The 15049-nt window shown below is 40.5% G+C and overlaps 2 protein-coding genes across 3 annotated transcripts; both read left to right on the top strand.

Annotated features, from left to right (window-relative positions):
- Positions 1-306: 306 nt before the first annotated feature.
- On the top strand, positions 307-4644 carry fance (FA complementation group E). 2 transcript variants are annotated; one of them, XM_010793179.1, is made up of 10 exons: positions 307-603; positions 1207-1789; positions 2323-2367; positions 2465-2521; positions 3186-3329; positions 3408-3531; positions 3633-3708; positions 3821-3887; positions 3984-4109; positions 4494-4644. In XM_010793179.1, exons 1-10 carry the CDS (start codon positions 392-394, stop codon positions 4596-4598), a joined length of 1539 nt encoding a protein of 512 aa, XP_010791481.1. In that variant the 5' UTR covers positions 307-391; the 3' UTR covers positions 4599-4644. The 2 variants fall into 2 exon arrangements, with proteins under 2 accessions (XP_010791481.1, XP_010791482.1); XM_010793180.1 differs by lacking the exon at positions 2323-2367.
- Positions 4645-5679: 1035 nt separating this feature from the next.
- rpl10a (ribosomal protein L10a) lies at positions 5680-8148 on the top strand. The gene is made up of 6 exons (XM_010793182.1): positions 5680-5754; positions 6180-6251; positions 6623-6703; positions 7363-7511; positions 7622-7794; positions 7932-8148. Exons 1-6 carry the CDS (start codon positions 5750-5752, stop codon positions 8100-8102), a joined length of 651 nt encoding a protein of 216 aa, XP_010791484.1. The 5' UTR covers positions 5680-5749; the 3' UTR covers positions 8103-8148.
- The last annotated feature ends 6901 nt before the right edge of the window (positions 8149-15049 follow it).

The raw sequence follows: 15049 nt of genomic DNA on the forward strand, positions 1-15049 counted from the left end.
AAAAATAAACGATAGTGTTGGTGATCTACAGTGTTGTCATTCTTCTTTGAACACCAGCAAGACCGCTAACACCCTATTTCAACAATCACACTCCCTGTAATTGACATAAATAGATAGTTTAGCTTCTCATCATCATTTGCTGTGGCCCACTGATGTTAACGATCGTAACTGAAAGGCTGCCTGCCAAACGTAAACATTCAGCCATGTGACATTCAGCCAAACTCTCGCGAGAGTTTTACACAAGACGGATCCTTTCTAGCCATAACCCAGTTTTACCGCTAGGTGGCGATATGTAGCACAAACGCACCGAAATGACACTCAAGAAGAATAAATGTCAACAAAGATGTCGTGTTACAGGCATGAACATTTACCCGCGGCTGTATAGGGACGTATGGACCCTGCAATGTTTCTGGGTCGGTTTGACGGGCAGTCGAAGCTGCTGGTTCGGGCCTTGCTGTGTGGAAGCTCCGGGGCTCACAGAGCACTGGAGGTCTTCCACCGGCAGCAGAGAGCCAACCCCGACATGTCTATGTCTAACTTCATAGAAACCCTGTGCCAAGACGAAGTGTGCGGTCCAGATAGGACAGGACAGCCACTGACCGTGTAAGTAAAAGAACACCGCAGAGTGGTTTCAGTTAACTTGCTGTTAACCCAGTAGCCTACTATAAGTAATTCGAGAGGAGGCAGCCTTGTTTCGTAAACAAAAAGCGATGAAGAAATGTCTTCATGCTAGAATTTATCATCAACTCTTGTGTATTGCTAGATTTTACCAGACCGTAAAGCAGAAAACACGTGTAAGAACAGTAAAAGGAAACCCGCCAAATCTGAATTAAAACAAAGTCCTAACTTTCTGGGTTTGCATTACATTTCATCCACTCCCTGTATCATGAAACATCATAGCACTTATTTGTGTTCTATGAGAGCAACATAATTAATATTGCCAATATTAGTAGGAAATGAAAGTCATTGCAAGTTTTTTCGGTGAATAAATTAAATGACAAAACATGTAGAACGATATATAGAATATGTGTATAATATTTGTGCCAAAAGTAGGGAAAAGAGTCATGACAATTACTTGAGACACGTCGTGGACATAGGAAGGAAGAGGTACAGAGACATATGTATGCACAAAACATAATGTCTGGAAAAGTGTTTTGATATTTTCTATAACACCTACCCATCAATTTATTTCCTTACCTGCTGTAGTGGACCCCTGGTGTGGCTTTTTACAGCATTATTAAAAAAAAACCTGCTGTCCTTCATCCATCTGGTCTACTTGAGTCTTCCCTGTCCCCCTGTCCTCCATCTTCTCAAATGCCTCAGCCAGGACCCTCAAAGAACTCCCTGGATGACCGCTATGATAAGACAGCTGGAAAGAAACCTGGAGGTCCACAATGAGGAGCCCCTTTACACTCCACACTGCGGCCAGAGACTCAAGGAGCTGTCACAGCGTTTGGTTGGTTCTGATGAAACTGGAGGATGGGCCAAGTGCTTCAGCCGTCAAACATCTGAATGTGAGAGGGCCTCTGGGTCATCAGAGCTGGGGACACAACGGAAAAGAAAGGGCAGCTTCCTCGCTCTTGACTCTGATGGTGAGGACACAGGACAGGAAAGTAAACGGATAAAGATGGAAGTCTGTGGTAGTGAAAGTCTGGATGATGAAGAAAAGAGCGCAACAACAGAGCTATCAGGACTATTAGGAAATGATGCGCCAGCAGAAACTCCTGCTGAAGAAAGGACGCCAGCAGCAGCAGAAAGTCCAAATGATGTCCTGCCTGAACATATAAAGGTAGAGTCTGTCACATGCATACAGGCTTTATCTGTCCTGTCTTATATACTGAAATATATCACCCCTTTAAACAAAGTTACTTCTTGGCCAGGGACTGCAGATAGAAATGAGCAAACTGCTATAATCTGGTACAAAGCATCTTATCTCTCTTAGATGCATGTTCTTTTTGTACATGGTCCCTGACAACTAAACCAATAAACTAAACTAATCTGTAAACACATGCATAGTACAAGATGAAAATCATAGCCAAACATTATGCCTTTTTTATAGATTTGTATTAACAGTGTACTCAAAGCAGCAGAAACGGACAACTGAGTACACTTTAATAATTGTTATTTATCAAAAGTAATATTGTTATTGCTATTATTTACCAAATTTGTTATCACATATTGAGTAGTCCTAGTGAATATTTCCAAAGCTAAGAGTTTCTAAAGAGATCTAATTCAGTGTACTAAGAAGAACATTATATTTTTTTCACACAGGTAACAATTAGTTGGAATAAATAAACTTGGTCTATTTTTGTGTTTACTAAGGTCTCTGTTCTTCAAATAAAAGAATTACTGGATAGTCAGACAGAGGTAAGAATCAATGTATTTCTTTTGTAGCCAGCAGGGTTATTATAGATTGAGAGGGACATGTGGTTTTACTATAATACTTATAATTATCTGTTTACAGTGGGACCAGAGCTCCATGGAGATGTTTGAAGTGCTCAATGACTGTGACCCAGGCCAAGTATGTTCTTCGCATTTGTATTGTTAATGTTTTACCCCTGCAAAAATACTTCTGTAGCTATAAATACCACAATATTTGTATTATAGAATTTAATACATATACCCGACAGTGTGAACAGGACTCCAAAGTGCAATAAGGAGGCACTTGTGTATATTATCCTGCTAATTAAATGGATCCTTACTTAATAAATCAATCATTTAACATTGATTGTTCTGGATCAAAAACCAACAGAAAAAGCTTTGGGCCTGACATTTTTTTTTTAATGATCTTGTCCATTATTTCTAAATCCTCTCAACAAAACAATGTTCTTCTAGTTAAATTGCAATTTATTAATTTAATATGTTATCCACCGCATTATTGTACACAGGTGTATTATACTAGAACATATTAGATTTGTATTCAAAAGTACTGTATACACAACACCAATACATATACAGTCAGAAATTATAATTGAGTCAAAATCTCAAACAATTTAAAGATATTTTTTGCAGAGGTAGTAGGTATATCAGAGTAATACAAGAAACAAATAAGAGACCAATTGGGATCCAACTTTATTAATCCTGAGAAAAAAAATAGAACAGCATAAAAAAAGAATATAAGAAAATAACACCTTTGCTTGCTGATTGGTGGAGAAAGAACTAAACCCCAGACTTGTCTCGTTCAGGTGGAGCTGTTGTGCAGCATGCTGCGTTTTCCAGACTTACCGGAGCAGACCCTGCCTAAACTCTGCAGCAGCATTTTGGCTCCCTCTTTTGACTTCAGCTACAGCACGGCAGCAACCCTCATCAAGAGCCTCCTGCTGCAGAAGGTCCATCTCTGAATGTACAAAGGATGCAAAAAGTGTGTCCCCGTGTTTTGACACTGACAGGATATCATTTGACTGCAGATCCTGTCCCTGTCAGAACCGGCTTCCCGATGTCTCGTCACCGCGGGGACGTCACTGTGCAACCGCTACCCCAGACCAGTGTGCCACGCTCTGATTGGACCAGTTCTAGAGGAAAAGACCATCGGTGGGGAAAGGGTTGAGCAACAAGTGCCGGTATCAGTTATAAAAGAGAACCACAACATTATGACTTTTACTTGAATTACTCCTCCTTTGCTTTGTCTTCAGGGAATCCCCAGGCTGAGCTGCTGAACAGACTGGTAGAAAGCTGCCTGGACTCCCATTACAGGCTGCTGGTGCTCCAGTAAGAAAACACATCACAATGATGTATTTACTGCTGTAACAAGTTAAAGGAGCACAACAAAATAACGGATTCATAAAGGCTTGATGCAGTACTTTATCTTTTTACCCTCCAGAATGACATTTAAAATGACATGGAGCGAGGCAGTGCTCTCCATTATCCACAGCTTGCTAGACTCCAAGGTAAGATGATTGTTATTCATGTTAAAAGTGTTTCAATGCAACTTAGTCATAATATTCTTTGTTATTGACTTGCCTGTTTTTTTCGTTTGTTTTCAGCTTGACTTGAGTGAAGAACTGTTCACACAGTTTACTGGACAGCTTGTCAGCCAGGGTCCTAAGTTCACTAAGTCTGTGAAGTTTGCGAAAATGATGCTAACAGTCCTCACCAAGTATAACAGTCATGTAAGTTTGTCAATGCCAACTTTATTATCCCAAATATAAAGATTTGCGTTGTCAAGGTGCAGTACACACACCAGTAAAAACCAAACCACAAAGATGCAATATAAAGTCCCACCCCCTCAACACGACACCCACGTAAGCGCACACTCACAAAGAGAATGCATTGCCAAAGACCCTCGCTATGACACACATACACACACACACACACACACACACACACACACACACACACACACACACACACACACACACACACACACACACACACACACACACACACTAACTGAGCACTGTTTGGTATTATGTACATTTGTATCATGCAAAAAGACTGAACGGTGGAAGAAATGGTATGTCATCTTTTAGCAACTGTATCAATTTGTTTTCCAGGTGACAGCTGAGCACAAACAGTCCCTGCACAGCTGCCTGATTGTAAATGAGACCTTCCTGAAAAAGTCTCTCCAAGCTGCTTTGAAAAGAATCACCAACTCATGAGGTTTCATCTGACCTAATGCCTGTTAATAAAAATATATGAATAAGAGCTTGTCTACTTTTTTGTCAATATTTTAACCATGACAGGTTGTGACCTGAAAATGAAGCAACTCATTCCACCGGTTTGAAACGAGAAAGATATCAACAAAGTCTAAAAAAAACATTTTCCATATATTTTATTAATTGTCATTTTAGAATGAATTTGATTAGCTTTTTCTTCTTGTCTTACAGTAAGACCACCACGACCACTGGTAGTTTAAAAAATATACTGCTACTTTTTTTAATATGGTGTAAATCCATGCTGTTTGTTTTATTTACTAATTGTGTTTTTTATCATTAATAACGCTGCATTCTTAGTTTTATTTAATAATTTTTTGTATGTAAGTCTTTACTTTGTCTGCAATAATTACATTACATTACATGTTACTTATGAGACTCTTTTATCCAAAGTGACTTACATGCATGCAGCATTGGGGACAATACCCACACGAGCAATATAGGGTGAAGTGTCCCCCCCCCCCCCACACTAATCTTCTGCTGGTGTAATGTAAATGTGCCCGTTGCTGGACAAATAAAGGAATTCTGATTGTTCTTCATTTTCTTCTTACTATTATTAATGCCGTATCATACAATGTCTATTTCTATGGAAAACGATTTTTATTTTATTTATTAAAACAAAAACATTCAGAGGCAAACAATTCTGATGCATAATTTCAGTACATAATTTTTTTCGATGCTGGAAATTCAATAGCTTTTTTATTTAAAAATAAGATAGAACAGATTCGAATCCATATTTTACTTTTTAAAGCACATTGAGACTAATCCAGTATAATAATATGTGCTATATTTAAATTAACTTGACCTGAAACTTTATAACATTGTCATGAAATTCTAATTTAAATTAAATTCAGAAAGAAATAGGTTTAAAAAAGAATAACAAAGTGTAAATAAATGACTATTACATTTTTATAATGCAAAGTCGTTGTTTATTTTAGATAGATAATTGAAGTATTTGTTGACTGTTTTTGCACTAAAATAATGCTAGTCAAAGTTTTTTTTTGTGATGACGTCAACACACGGGCGCCTTTATTTTGCGTCACTTCCCGCTACACTTCCTTTTCATCTCAGCGAGACGACAGGGACGAGTCGCAAAAATGAGGTTAGAGCCAGTTTTATGGATAAATGTCACAATTTAAACGTTATTCCCATTTTAACGGATCGGTATCACATTTATAATCATGCGGTGTTGTTATCTTGTGCGGAAGTCGTGTAATTTAGTTCAGTTATTCAGAATGATGTAAAGCGGAATGAGACCGGTTCATCTTCCGCTGTAGAAACACCACGCTTAGTTTCATATGCAATCCGCCTTCATCCACTCATCTAAAACGATTTTGTGAAAATAATTAAGCATAGGAAGTATCTATTGGCTCTCCTTGATAATATGTTATGGAGTCTTTCAGAGCTATGGATCTGTTTTCATGAATGTAAAGTCGCCACCATAGACAGACCCAGGAAGCCGGGTACATGGAGATTTTCCGCTAGTTTCATTTGCTTTAACAATATTTCTAATGTTTTATTTCACAGTAAAGTCTCCAGGGACACGTTGTACGAAGCGGTGAAGGAAGTTCTGTCGAGCTCACTGACCAAGTCAAGGAAGTAAGTACATCTTTGAAAAGTTGTTAAAACCTCTACTTTGAGGTGAATTACATGGATGACAACCTATGGATGACTTTGCAAATGGCTTTATCATCTACTAACCTGACCACTGGTTGAGGATCATTCAGTTAAAACATAAACACATCACTGTCACAACTTCAGTGCTACATTTACAAAATGTTATTTCTGACTAAAAGTACAAATACCTAAAGATTACAATGAAGTGTGACAATAGCATTATAACATCTTTCATACTTTTCTAGAATCAAACAATAATGGAATGGAGAAACTCATCGTTTTTCAAATGTTAGTTTTTTCCACTAGTATTTTCAGCTCTGTGGGATGGCATTTCTAACTCTGTGTGTCTGTAGGTTCACAGAGACGGTGGAGCTGCAGATCAGCTTGAAGAACTATGATCCCCAGAAGGACAAGCGTTTCTCCGGCACTGTCAGGTTCGACCCTTTTCCTGTTTCACCCGACCTTTTCCCTGTGTGCTTCCAGCCCTGTCTGAGTATTTAAATAAAGAAAAGCCTTGCATTAAGGCAAGTGGCTGAAATATCAGAAGTTGGCAACAAAGTCCAGACAGGCCCGGATCAGACATGGAGAAGTACTCTGGGTAGTCTGACTGAGCTGACCCGGCCTCGGCTGGTGGAGGCGATGCAGACGGACCCCTACCCTGGGTCTTAAAACATGAGGGGAGGCTTTGAGTGGCTGAGCTTTTTAAGTTCAGGTACTCATGCCGACCAATTTACTTTAATGTAACCAAAGAGGTCAGCTGGACACTGAGGTGGTATGGGTAAGACTTTTACTATTTCAAAGTAAAATGAGGAAGGTGTCATTTGGGGTTGGCAGAGTATTTGAGTTCAGTTTGGGAATATTAAAAACGGTTATTTTCAATCATGCTTAATAGTTTCCGATTCATCTACAAAATGAGTTTGGGAACCAGAGTTTGTTGATAAATGCATAGCATGATGTCTGCAGTAGAGGTGTCGGCACACACGAAGCAGCCTCTGCAGAAGTTGTCTCAACCTTACTCTGCCTTAACTCCAACTGATGCCCCTGTGTTTTACGTGGGATTGGCTCGGTGTCTAAAAGTTTTGTTGATCTGCAGGCTGAAGACTCTGCCCAGGCCCAAGTTCTCCGTGTGCGTCCTGGGAGACCAGCAGCATTGCGATGAGGCCAAAGTAGCCGAGTTGCCACACATGGACATCGAGGCTCTCAAGAAGCTGAACAAGAACAAGAAGATGGTCAAGAAGCTCGGTAAGATGATTGCCCGTTAGACAAATAATTTGTCATCATTAAATCTGTGGATTGAAGCTTTTTTGTCACACTTTACTTAATGAACACTGTTTCCTTCTTCCTCACTGTAGCTAAGAAGTACGATGCCTTCCTGGCCTCTGAGTCTCTGATCAAGCAGATCCCTCGTATCCTCGGTCCTGGTTTGAACAAGGCCGGCAAGTTCCCCTCCCTGCTCACCCACAACGAGAACCTGAACACCAAGGTGGATGAGGTCAAATCGACCATCAAATTCCAGATGAAGAAGGTAAGCTCAGCTCCGCTCAAATAAAGTAAATGAATGCCACTTTGCTGTTAACTTTGAATCTCTCTCCTAAACACTGAAGTCATGTTGAGGAAATGTAGGTTGGGTTACTGAATGAAATGATGTACTTTTTGCTGTAGGTTCTCTGTCTGGCTGTGGCTGTCGGTCATGTGAAGATGACGGAGGATGAGCTTGTGTACAACATCCACCTGGCTGTCAACTTCCTCGTGTCTCTGCTGAAGAAGAACTGGCAGAACGTGCGTGCCCTGTACGTGAAGAGCACCATGGGCAAACCCCAGCGCCTCTACTAAAGGACAGCTTTTCTATTAATAAAAAAAATGTGGATGCTCCAAAGTTGACCGTTTCTGATAGTTTTTCTTGTTGGATAAAAACTTGGCATTAAGTGTTATTAACATAGAAGATTCAATTTATGAGTTTTGGATATTCACAAATACTTAAACTACCACTTTTAAATGGTTAACATTGTAGACAAATGTAATTATCTTGGTTCATAGTTCAGTCAAATCATTTTCCAAACAACTTTTATTCAAACCATAAATCGGGTTACTTGGCTTTTATTGTCAGAAAAGTTAATTTACATTGAACTAATACTGACTTGGATCACACACAAGAACACAATGCAACAAATGTAGCTCCTAAATTCAAAGGTAAAAGAATATTTTGAAAGTTGAGCCGTATTTAGTTAAATAAAACCAGTCAATCATGGGGCTTTACTGTATTACATTGGATGTGGTGTTTCAGTAGTTTCCCACTATTCCAGTAAGGCCTGATGAGAACCTCAACTATTGAGGTATATGCATTATGGTATCTCTACAAAGCAAGACTTCGTAGTATTATTTTGGGGATCAATATAGTATAAAGTCCTGCGGCCTGTATGACGAAGCCAGTTCAACAGACTCTGGATATGTAACAAATTGTAGTTTCCCCACAGCAGATGCTCATTTTATATACAAGCAAAGTGGGGGAAATGACTAAACTTCTAAATACTTTATGGTAATACTTTGACAAAACGCAAACTGTTTCTTGGAGCAATCGGACATGAAACCCTAACCCCTGCTGGTCGGAAAACCTAAAGCAGGTCTAATATTCTACTCGTACTAGAATACCATAGACAAAGCACAAAAATACATAAGGAAAATTATACACAGGGATTGTGATGTAAATATATATATACAAGGGCATTTAATCATGAGGTAAATCACAAAAACAATAACATAATCCATTAAACAGTGCCTCCTTATTAGGTGGGATTATCCTGTGATCTTTTTTTTTGTGAGTTGTGTTTTATACATTGTGAGGAAAATGAACTGCATTTGTTTAGATAATAACACAGGTAGATCCACGGCTACCCATGAGCCTCTTGGGGCAGAGGGCTGCTCTGACTGTGGATCTCTTAATAGGATTATCTATTCTCAGGACAGGAGAAAGGCCGAAGGGAAAATGACCCGAACACAGACTGGACTTTATTAGAATATATTTGCGTTTCCAGCAACAATTTAAATCGAGTGTTGACTGTGAGGAGGATTTGAATAATAGTTTTCTTTCACCAGAGGAAGACATTTGTATTATATCTGTGCAGACATCAGCGTTTGTGAAGATGAACGCTCAGGTGAGTTAAATAATCTGCCAGCTCTCCTACCTGCTCCTGTTCACACTGTGCAATGATTGGTTCATGTGGGTAATCTTTATGAATATTAAGGGCACAATTAGTGACTATCCTTAAAAAAAAAAAAATGTATTAGGCAAATGTCATATTTATCAAGGAGTCATTCACAAAATAAATAAAACTAAGTATATTAATTAATTATGTAAACAATGTATTATTATTTATTAACTGAAAGGGTATTTCTGATTGTTTGTAGATTCATCTTATTGAATAAAAAAAGGGAATGTTTCTCACCTATTTTCAGCCTGATGCAGAGACAAACAGCGACAGCATGCCCATGATGCTGCTGGGCAGTGATGACAGTGATGAAGGTAACAAAGTGTTGATCAAAGGTCCAGGACTCAGTGTCATGCTCTGCATTTTAACTGGCTCATGTCTTTACAACAGAAAGCAGTGAAGAGGAGCCAGCTATCACAATCTGGAACGAGCTGTCCATCATAGAGCGGGTGGGCCTCAACAGGTGACACTGACATATTTATATTTAACAAAGTACTGTATATCTAAATAACTTGATTTAATCTGACTTTTCATTCAACTCCACTTCCACAGTGTGGATATGTCAGAGAAAGATTTGGAGGTAAGGTCCTTCACTCTTATAAACCCACAGTCCTCTGTAAAAGTATATTCAAACGTTACATTTAAAGGGCCTTTACAAGGTTTTAAAGGCCCATAAGGATTACATTAAGAAACTCACAATTGGTCAACCTCTCCTTTAATGTTTTAATTTTAAACTGTATTTCTGTCTGTGTAGGTCATGGTCTTTCTTGACATCTTAATTTAGTTTAGTTTATTTGTTTATAGTGTCGTGGACAGTCCCCATTGTTCAACTGGGCAGCTTTAGCAATCATTGCTCATTTCCAGCTGTTGTCCCCGGCCAGATGATAATGGACACCCTTAAAATCAAAATACATCAACAGCATTATTAATACCTATTTATCATTTAAACTACAGCTCAAAACCTAAACATCCGAACCTGAGCAGTAAAATAGATGTTCTTGCGTGCAGACGGCCTTCTCTCAGATCGCCATGGCTTTCAGCTGCGATCAGTACACCCTGAAGCAGAGGCTGCAGGCGGAGGAGCACGCCCGCAACCTGGCTGAGGAGAACATCCATCTGGAGCTGACCCGGGGCCGGGAGACTGTGGAGGTGAAAAGAGACAGTAAAAGACAGGGGATGAGTCAAATAAGCTTTAAAGGTCACCTATTGTGCAAAATTCACTTTTTCACGTCTTTTATACAGAAACATGTGTCCCCTCTGTGTAAAGAGACTCTGAAAGTTTCACGAAAAAAGATTCTCTCTCTTTTTGTCCTGATCCATAAATAAAAACCTGTCAATGACCTGATCAGATTTTGGCCACTTTGTGATGTCATAACGATTTTTTGGCTTGTGTAACCATTAGCCAATAACCAACCAAGGTAACACCTGCCCACCTTATCACCTGAATCTCCTCCTTTTTTTAAACCAAATATCCCCTAATATAGGGGTGTCGGGAGCAGAGCTGGCGCTAGACTTTTTCGTTGCCCGTCATTTCAACGGACAGGATCGTAAAATGTCCGTCAAAATCCATTATTACCCTTCAGTCTGTACTCTGAACTGTTAGCGCTGGTGTTATGCCTTGTTGTGCATGCCCACTACACCCGCAGCGTAAAGCAAAGACGAACAGACATTTAAATCATTTGTACGGCAAAGTTAGGTTTGGAAACAATATCATTTCCTTTTTGGCGAGAATGCATAACACCGGAGCCTCGCTGCGGGGAAGCTTTGGCGCTGTTCTGTGTCTGAATTTGCTTTCAGATTTTTTCGTCATTGTTAAAAATAAAAAAAACCTTACTGTGTATCGCTCACTGATTGGACGATGCAGCGCATGCACTGATCTGTTGCTTTTTGACATGAGAGCAGTTTCCCAGCGGAGTGAAGAAAACACATGAAACTCAATTTAAACCGTGTTTTGTTTCAAATATGTGATATATCTGAACAACAAAGTGGTCAAAAATCATTTTATTCATTTATTGGAAACATTTTCATGATCGCTTTTTTCGTTTATACATTTTAAGAATGGCGTTTATCATTTTTGAGAATGAGTTCTTATTTGATTTGATTTGGGTCTACAACAGATGATCCACATTTTTGTGTCAGTAAATGTGTACTAACAGAGGCGGGGGTGTGTGTGAAAATAACGGGGACAGAGCTGGCTGCTGTCAGACGATCAGCTGTGCTGAGTCATCACAAACGGACGTCGCTTCACGTGACGCTCCGGAGGAAACAACGTCCCATTGCTCTTAAAACTAATTTCCCTGCTTCTCGTGGTTTCCTTGCGTCTCTCCATGCTTCCTTGGTGGGAGGGACTAGTCGCAGGGAAAGAACGCAAGTGAGGGACGCAAGGAATCCATTTAACCGAAGTGAGATGCAGCCAGAGCACTTTTGAAACAGGGCTGAAACAGAGGGGTTTATGGGATGCTACAATGGGTGATCTGTTGGGTCATTCGAGCCAAATACTTCAGAGACATGTTTTGTATATATCTGAGACCTATAATATATTGATGAAAAACAGTATAATAGGGGACTTGTAATGACCACACCAGAGAGCAGACGTGTGTGTCTGTGTTTTCAGACGCTGAAGGACCTGTGTATGGACAGTAAGCGCAGTAAGATCCTGCAGAGGCTGGAGCTGTCTCTGGATATCCTCGGTGGGACAGTGGAGCGCATCTCCAACACAGCAGAGGTGCTCGGAGCGGTGCATCAGGTACACTCAGGTGGCCCCACTTGACTGTGGTCTCCAACCTGTGGGGCGGGGAAGGGTCTCAGAATAACTGTTTTAATAGATCAATTTCATATACAGCAACTTCAATACATTTGTTTCCTCACTGTGGCAGGTTAATGAGCAATTCCTCCGGCCATTTTTATGGTATTTCTAAAACCTTTGATAAATTAGACTTTAATCCCTGACTTAAGAAATAATTTATCTTTATATAAGGAAAGTCTTTCAGGAAAATTAGTTTACCAACAGTGTTTATATCATTCCCAGTTATTAGATACAATAACATAAAATCCGAAGGATAAAATACATACATTGAAAAGTCTTGTCCCAACATGGTCCCAATATGTTGAAAGAGTTAAAGAAGCACAATTGGTATAACAACAAAGAAATCCAAAAAACACATCTCCACAATGAAAAAATAAAAATTCTCACAATGATATCTTTGTTTGCCTATGATATACAGCTATGGAAAAAATGTAAAGACCAGTACACATTTTTCCTAAATCTTAATCTCTACATGTATGGCAGCCATTCCATTCCAAACAGACAATGTTGTCAGCAGTCTTTAAAAATCATTTGACTCAAACACATACCTATAAATAATCAAACCAGAGAAACAGATAATGCTGCAGTGGTCTCTTAATTTCTTCCAGAGCTGTATATTCTTTGTGTCTCTGGTAGGAGGCCCGAGTGAGCCGAGCAGTGGAGCTCATGGTGGCTCATGTGGAGAATGTGAAGAGACGCCATGACAGAACAGTGTTGGAGCTGGAGGAGACCAGGAGCTCCGTCCAGCCGCAGACCCCCTGCAGGAACCTCAACGACCCCAGAGCATCGCCAGGTCCCCAATATTCTGTATACGGGTGTTCATCTCATTCTGACATCATGAAGTATAATATATATATTTGACTGACTTTTTTGTTTTAGATCTGGAGGAAAGTGACGGTTTAGGCATAATCTCTCAGCCGGTATGCAGCTGTTTGGTTATAAAACGATTTTTTTCAGGAACCTTTACCTTTTCAACACTTTAATCTGTCTTTTGTTTATGGTATTTCAGAACATTAATCGTCGCAGAGTCAGCATAACACTAATTCACAGCCAATCCATGGTAAGAGGGTTCCTTTAGTGAACTGTTTATAAATGGTATCATCCAGTAAGCCAGAAGAGTGTCCAGTGGCGGGTCTAGACCAATTTGACTGGGGGGGGGCAGTACATTTCATGAGAGGGGCACAATAAAAGCGGGTTAAGAAGACAAAGACAGTGTAAAAGTAATTGTGTAAAATAAACATAAAATACAGTAATTGGTATTTGTTTTTGTAAAGGTATTTGCTTTAGTAAATGTAAGTTGCACTCCTTTATTTCAGTAGTTTATTTTATTTAGAGTATTTGTTTTAGTAACTTTAAGTGACAATTTAATAAAAAAACATAAACAGTATTTGCTTTTATAAAGGCATGGACAGTTTAATCTCCGCTGTAAATCCGGGTCTCTGATTTGATTTAGTTCCAATAAATCGTAATATTAACCTCTTTTTTGGAGGGGGGCGACAGGGGGGTCCCTGGTCAGTGTTACGGGGGCACTGGCCCCTGTTGCCCCCCCCAGAACCGCCCCTGAGAGTGTCACCCTCTTGTCTGTACAGGATAAGATAAAACGAGACGTGAAGAAACGAGCCACCAGGTCCTTCAGCAGGGACTCCTTCCTCCTCAGCTCACTTCCCCGCCTGAGCCTCGAGTCCGGCTGCCCCCCCATCCCCAGCGGCGACGCATACTCCGTGGATGACAGGTCACCTACAGTAGAGACTCAGCATCCATGTTTTCATCTGGGACACATGACCAGCATGTGGGCAGCGTCTGATTTTCCCATCGTCTGTTTTCTGTTCAGGCCACTGGATCCAGATGAAACTGCTTCGGAGGCTCCAGCTGCTGAGCTCCCTCCACCTCCTAACCCCAGCCCAGAGCTCCTCCCATCAAAACAACTGGCCCCCAGAAAGACAAACAACAAAAAGTATAAAGTCACACCACACTGAAGAGCCTGCAGTAAACATCACAATTGCCTAAACGCTTGATGATTCCTTTCTAAAAAGATTGCTCTTCTTTTAGGAGTGTATGTGAATCAAACTTAAGTAACAGCCATTTTAAGTCTATTAGAAAACCTATAGGTTACTTATGTAACCCCAGTTCTCAGAGTAACATGAAGTGAGAGGCCTCACTATGGGATGCGCCTCATCCGCGGAGCAAACAGAAGCATCAATCTCATTACGCCAATCCTGATTGGCAGGTGATCTTGATGTCAGCGTCAGGGAATCCACCCCCTATAAGTAGCTTGCGCTACGACGTCATTCAAAATAAGCACCTCTTCTCGCTTCACCATAGCAAGAAGGGCCGTCTGGTGAGACATCTCACTTCATGTTACTCTGAGAACTGGGGTTAGGTAAGTAACCTATAGTTCTCATTCGTAACACTCCGTTCGATGTCTCACTATGGGATATTGTAGCTCCCGTATTGCCAGACGAGCTTATCTCGAAAGTCACCAAGACCAAGCAGAACTTAACAGTTAGAGCTCTAACTCAGCAGGGGGCCCAGCACTGCTCGGGCCACACTGGGAGCAGAGACGTTTAGCCTGTAAAAGCGGACAAAAGTGAGCGGCGAGGACCAGCTCGCCGCTGCACAAATGTCTTCAATGGAAACACCCTTGAACAAAGCCCAGGATGTAGCCAGACCACGAGTAGAGTGAGCACGCCAACCCGGAGGTGCCTGCAAACCCTGACTCGTATAGGCCAAAGCAATCGCTTCCACAATCCAGTGGGAGAGCCGTTGCT

The sequence above is a fragment of the Notothenia coriiceps genome, unplaced genomic scaffold (assembly GCF_000735185.1).
Source record: "Notothenia coriiceps isolate Sejong01 unplaced genomic scaffold, NC01 NC01_scaffold00037244, whole genome shotgun sequence".
NCBI lineage: Eukaryota > Metazoa > Chordata > Actinopteri > Perciformes > Nototheniidae > Notothenia > Notothenia coriiceps.

Coding starts and splice junctions, on each gene's coding strand:
- fance (XM_010793179.1), top strand. CDS start 392: ATGGACCCTGCAATGTTTCTGGGTCGGTTTGACGGGCAGTCGAAGCTG. Junction 1,790..2,322: donor TCCTGCCTGAACATATAAAG/GTAGAGTCTGTC, acceptor GTGTTTACTAAG/GTCTCTGTTCTTCAAATAAA. Junction 4,110..4,493: donor TCACCAAGTATAACAGTCAT/GTAAGTTTGTCA, acceptor TTTGTTTTCCAG/GTGACAGCTGAGCACAAACA.
- rpl10a (XM_010793182.1), top strand. Junction 6,252..6,622: donor TCACTGACCAAGTCAAGGAA/GTAAGTACATCT, acceptor GTGTGTCTGTAG/GTTCACAGAGACGGTGGAGC. Junction 7,512..7,621: donor GAAGATGGTCAAGAAGCTCG/GTAAGATGATTG, acceptor TCCTCACTGTAG/CTAAGAAGTACGATGCCTTC.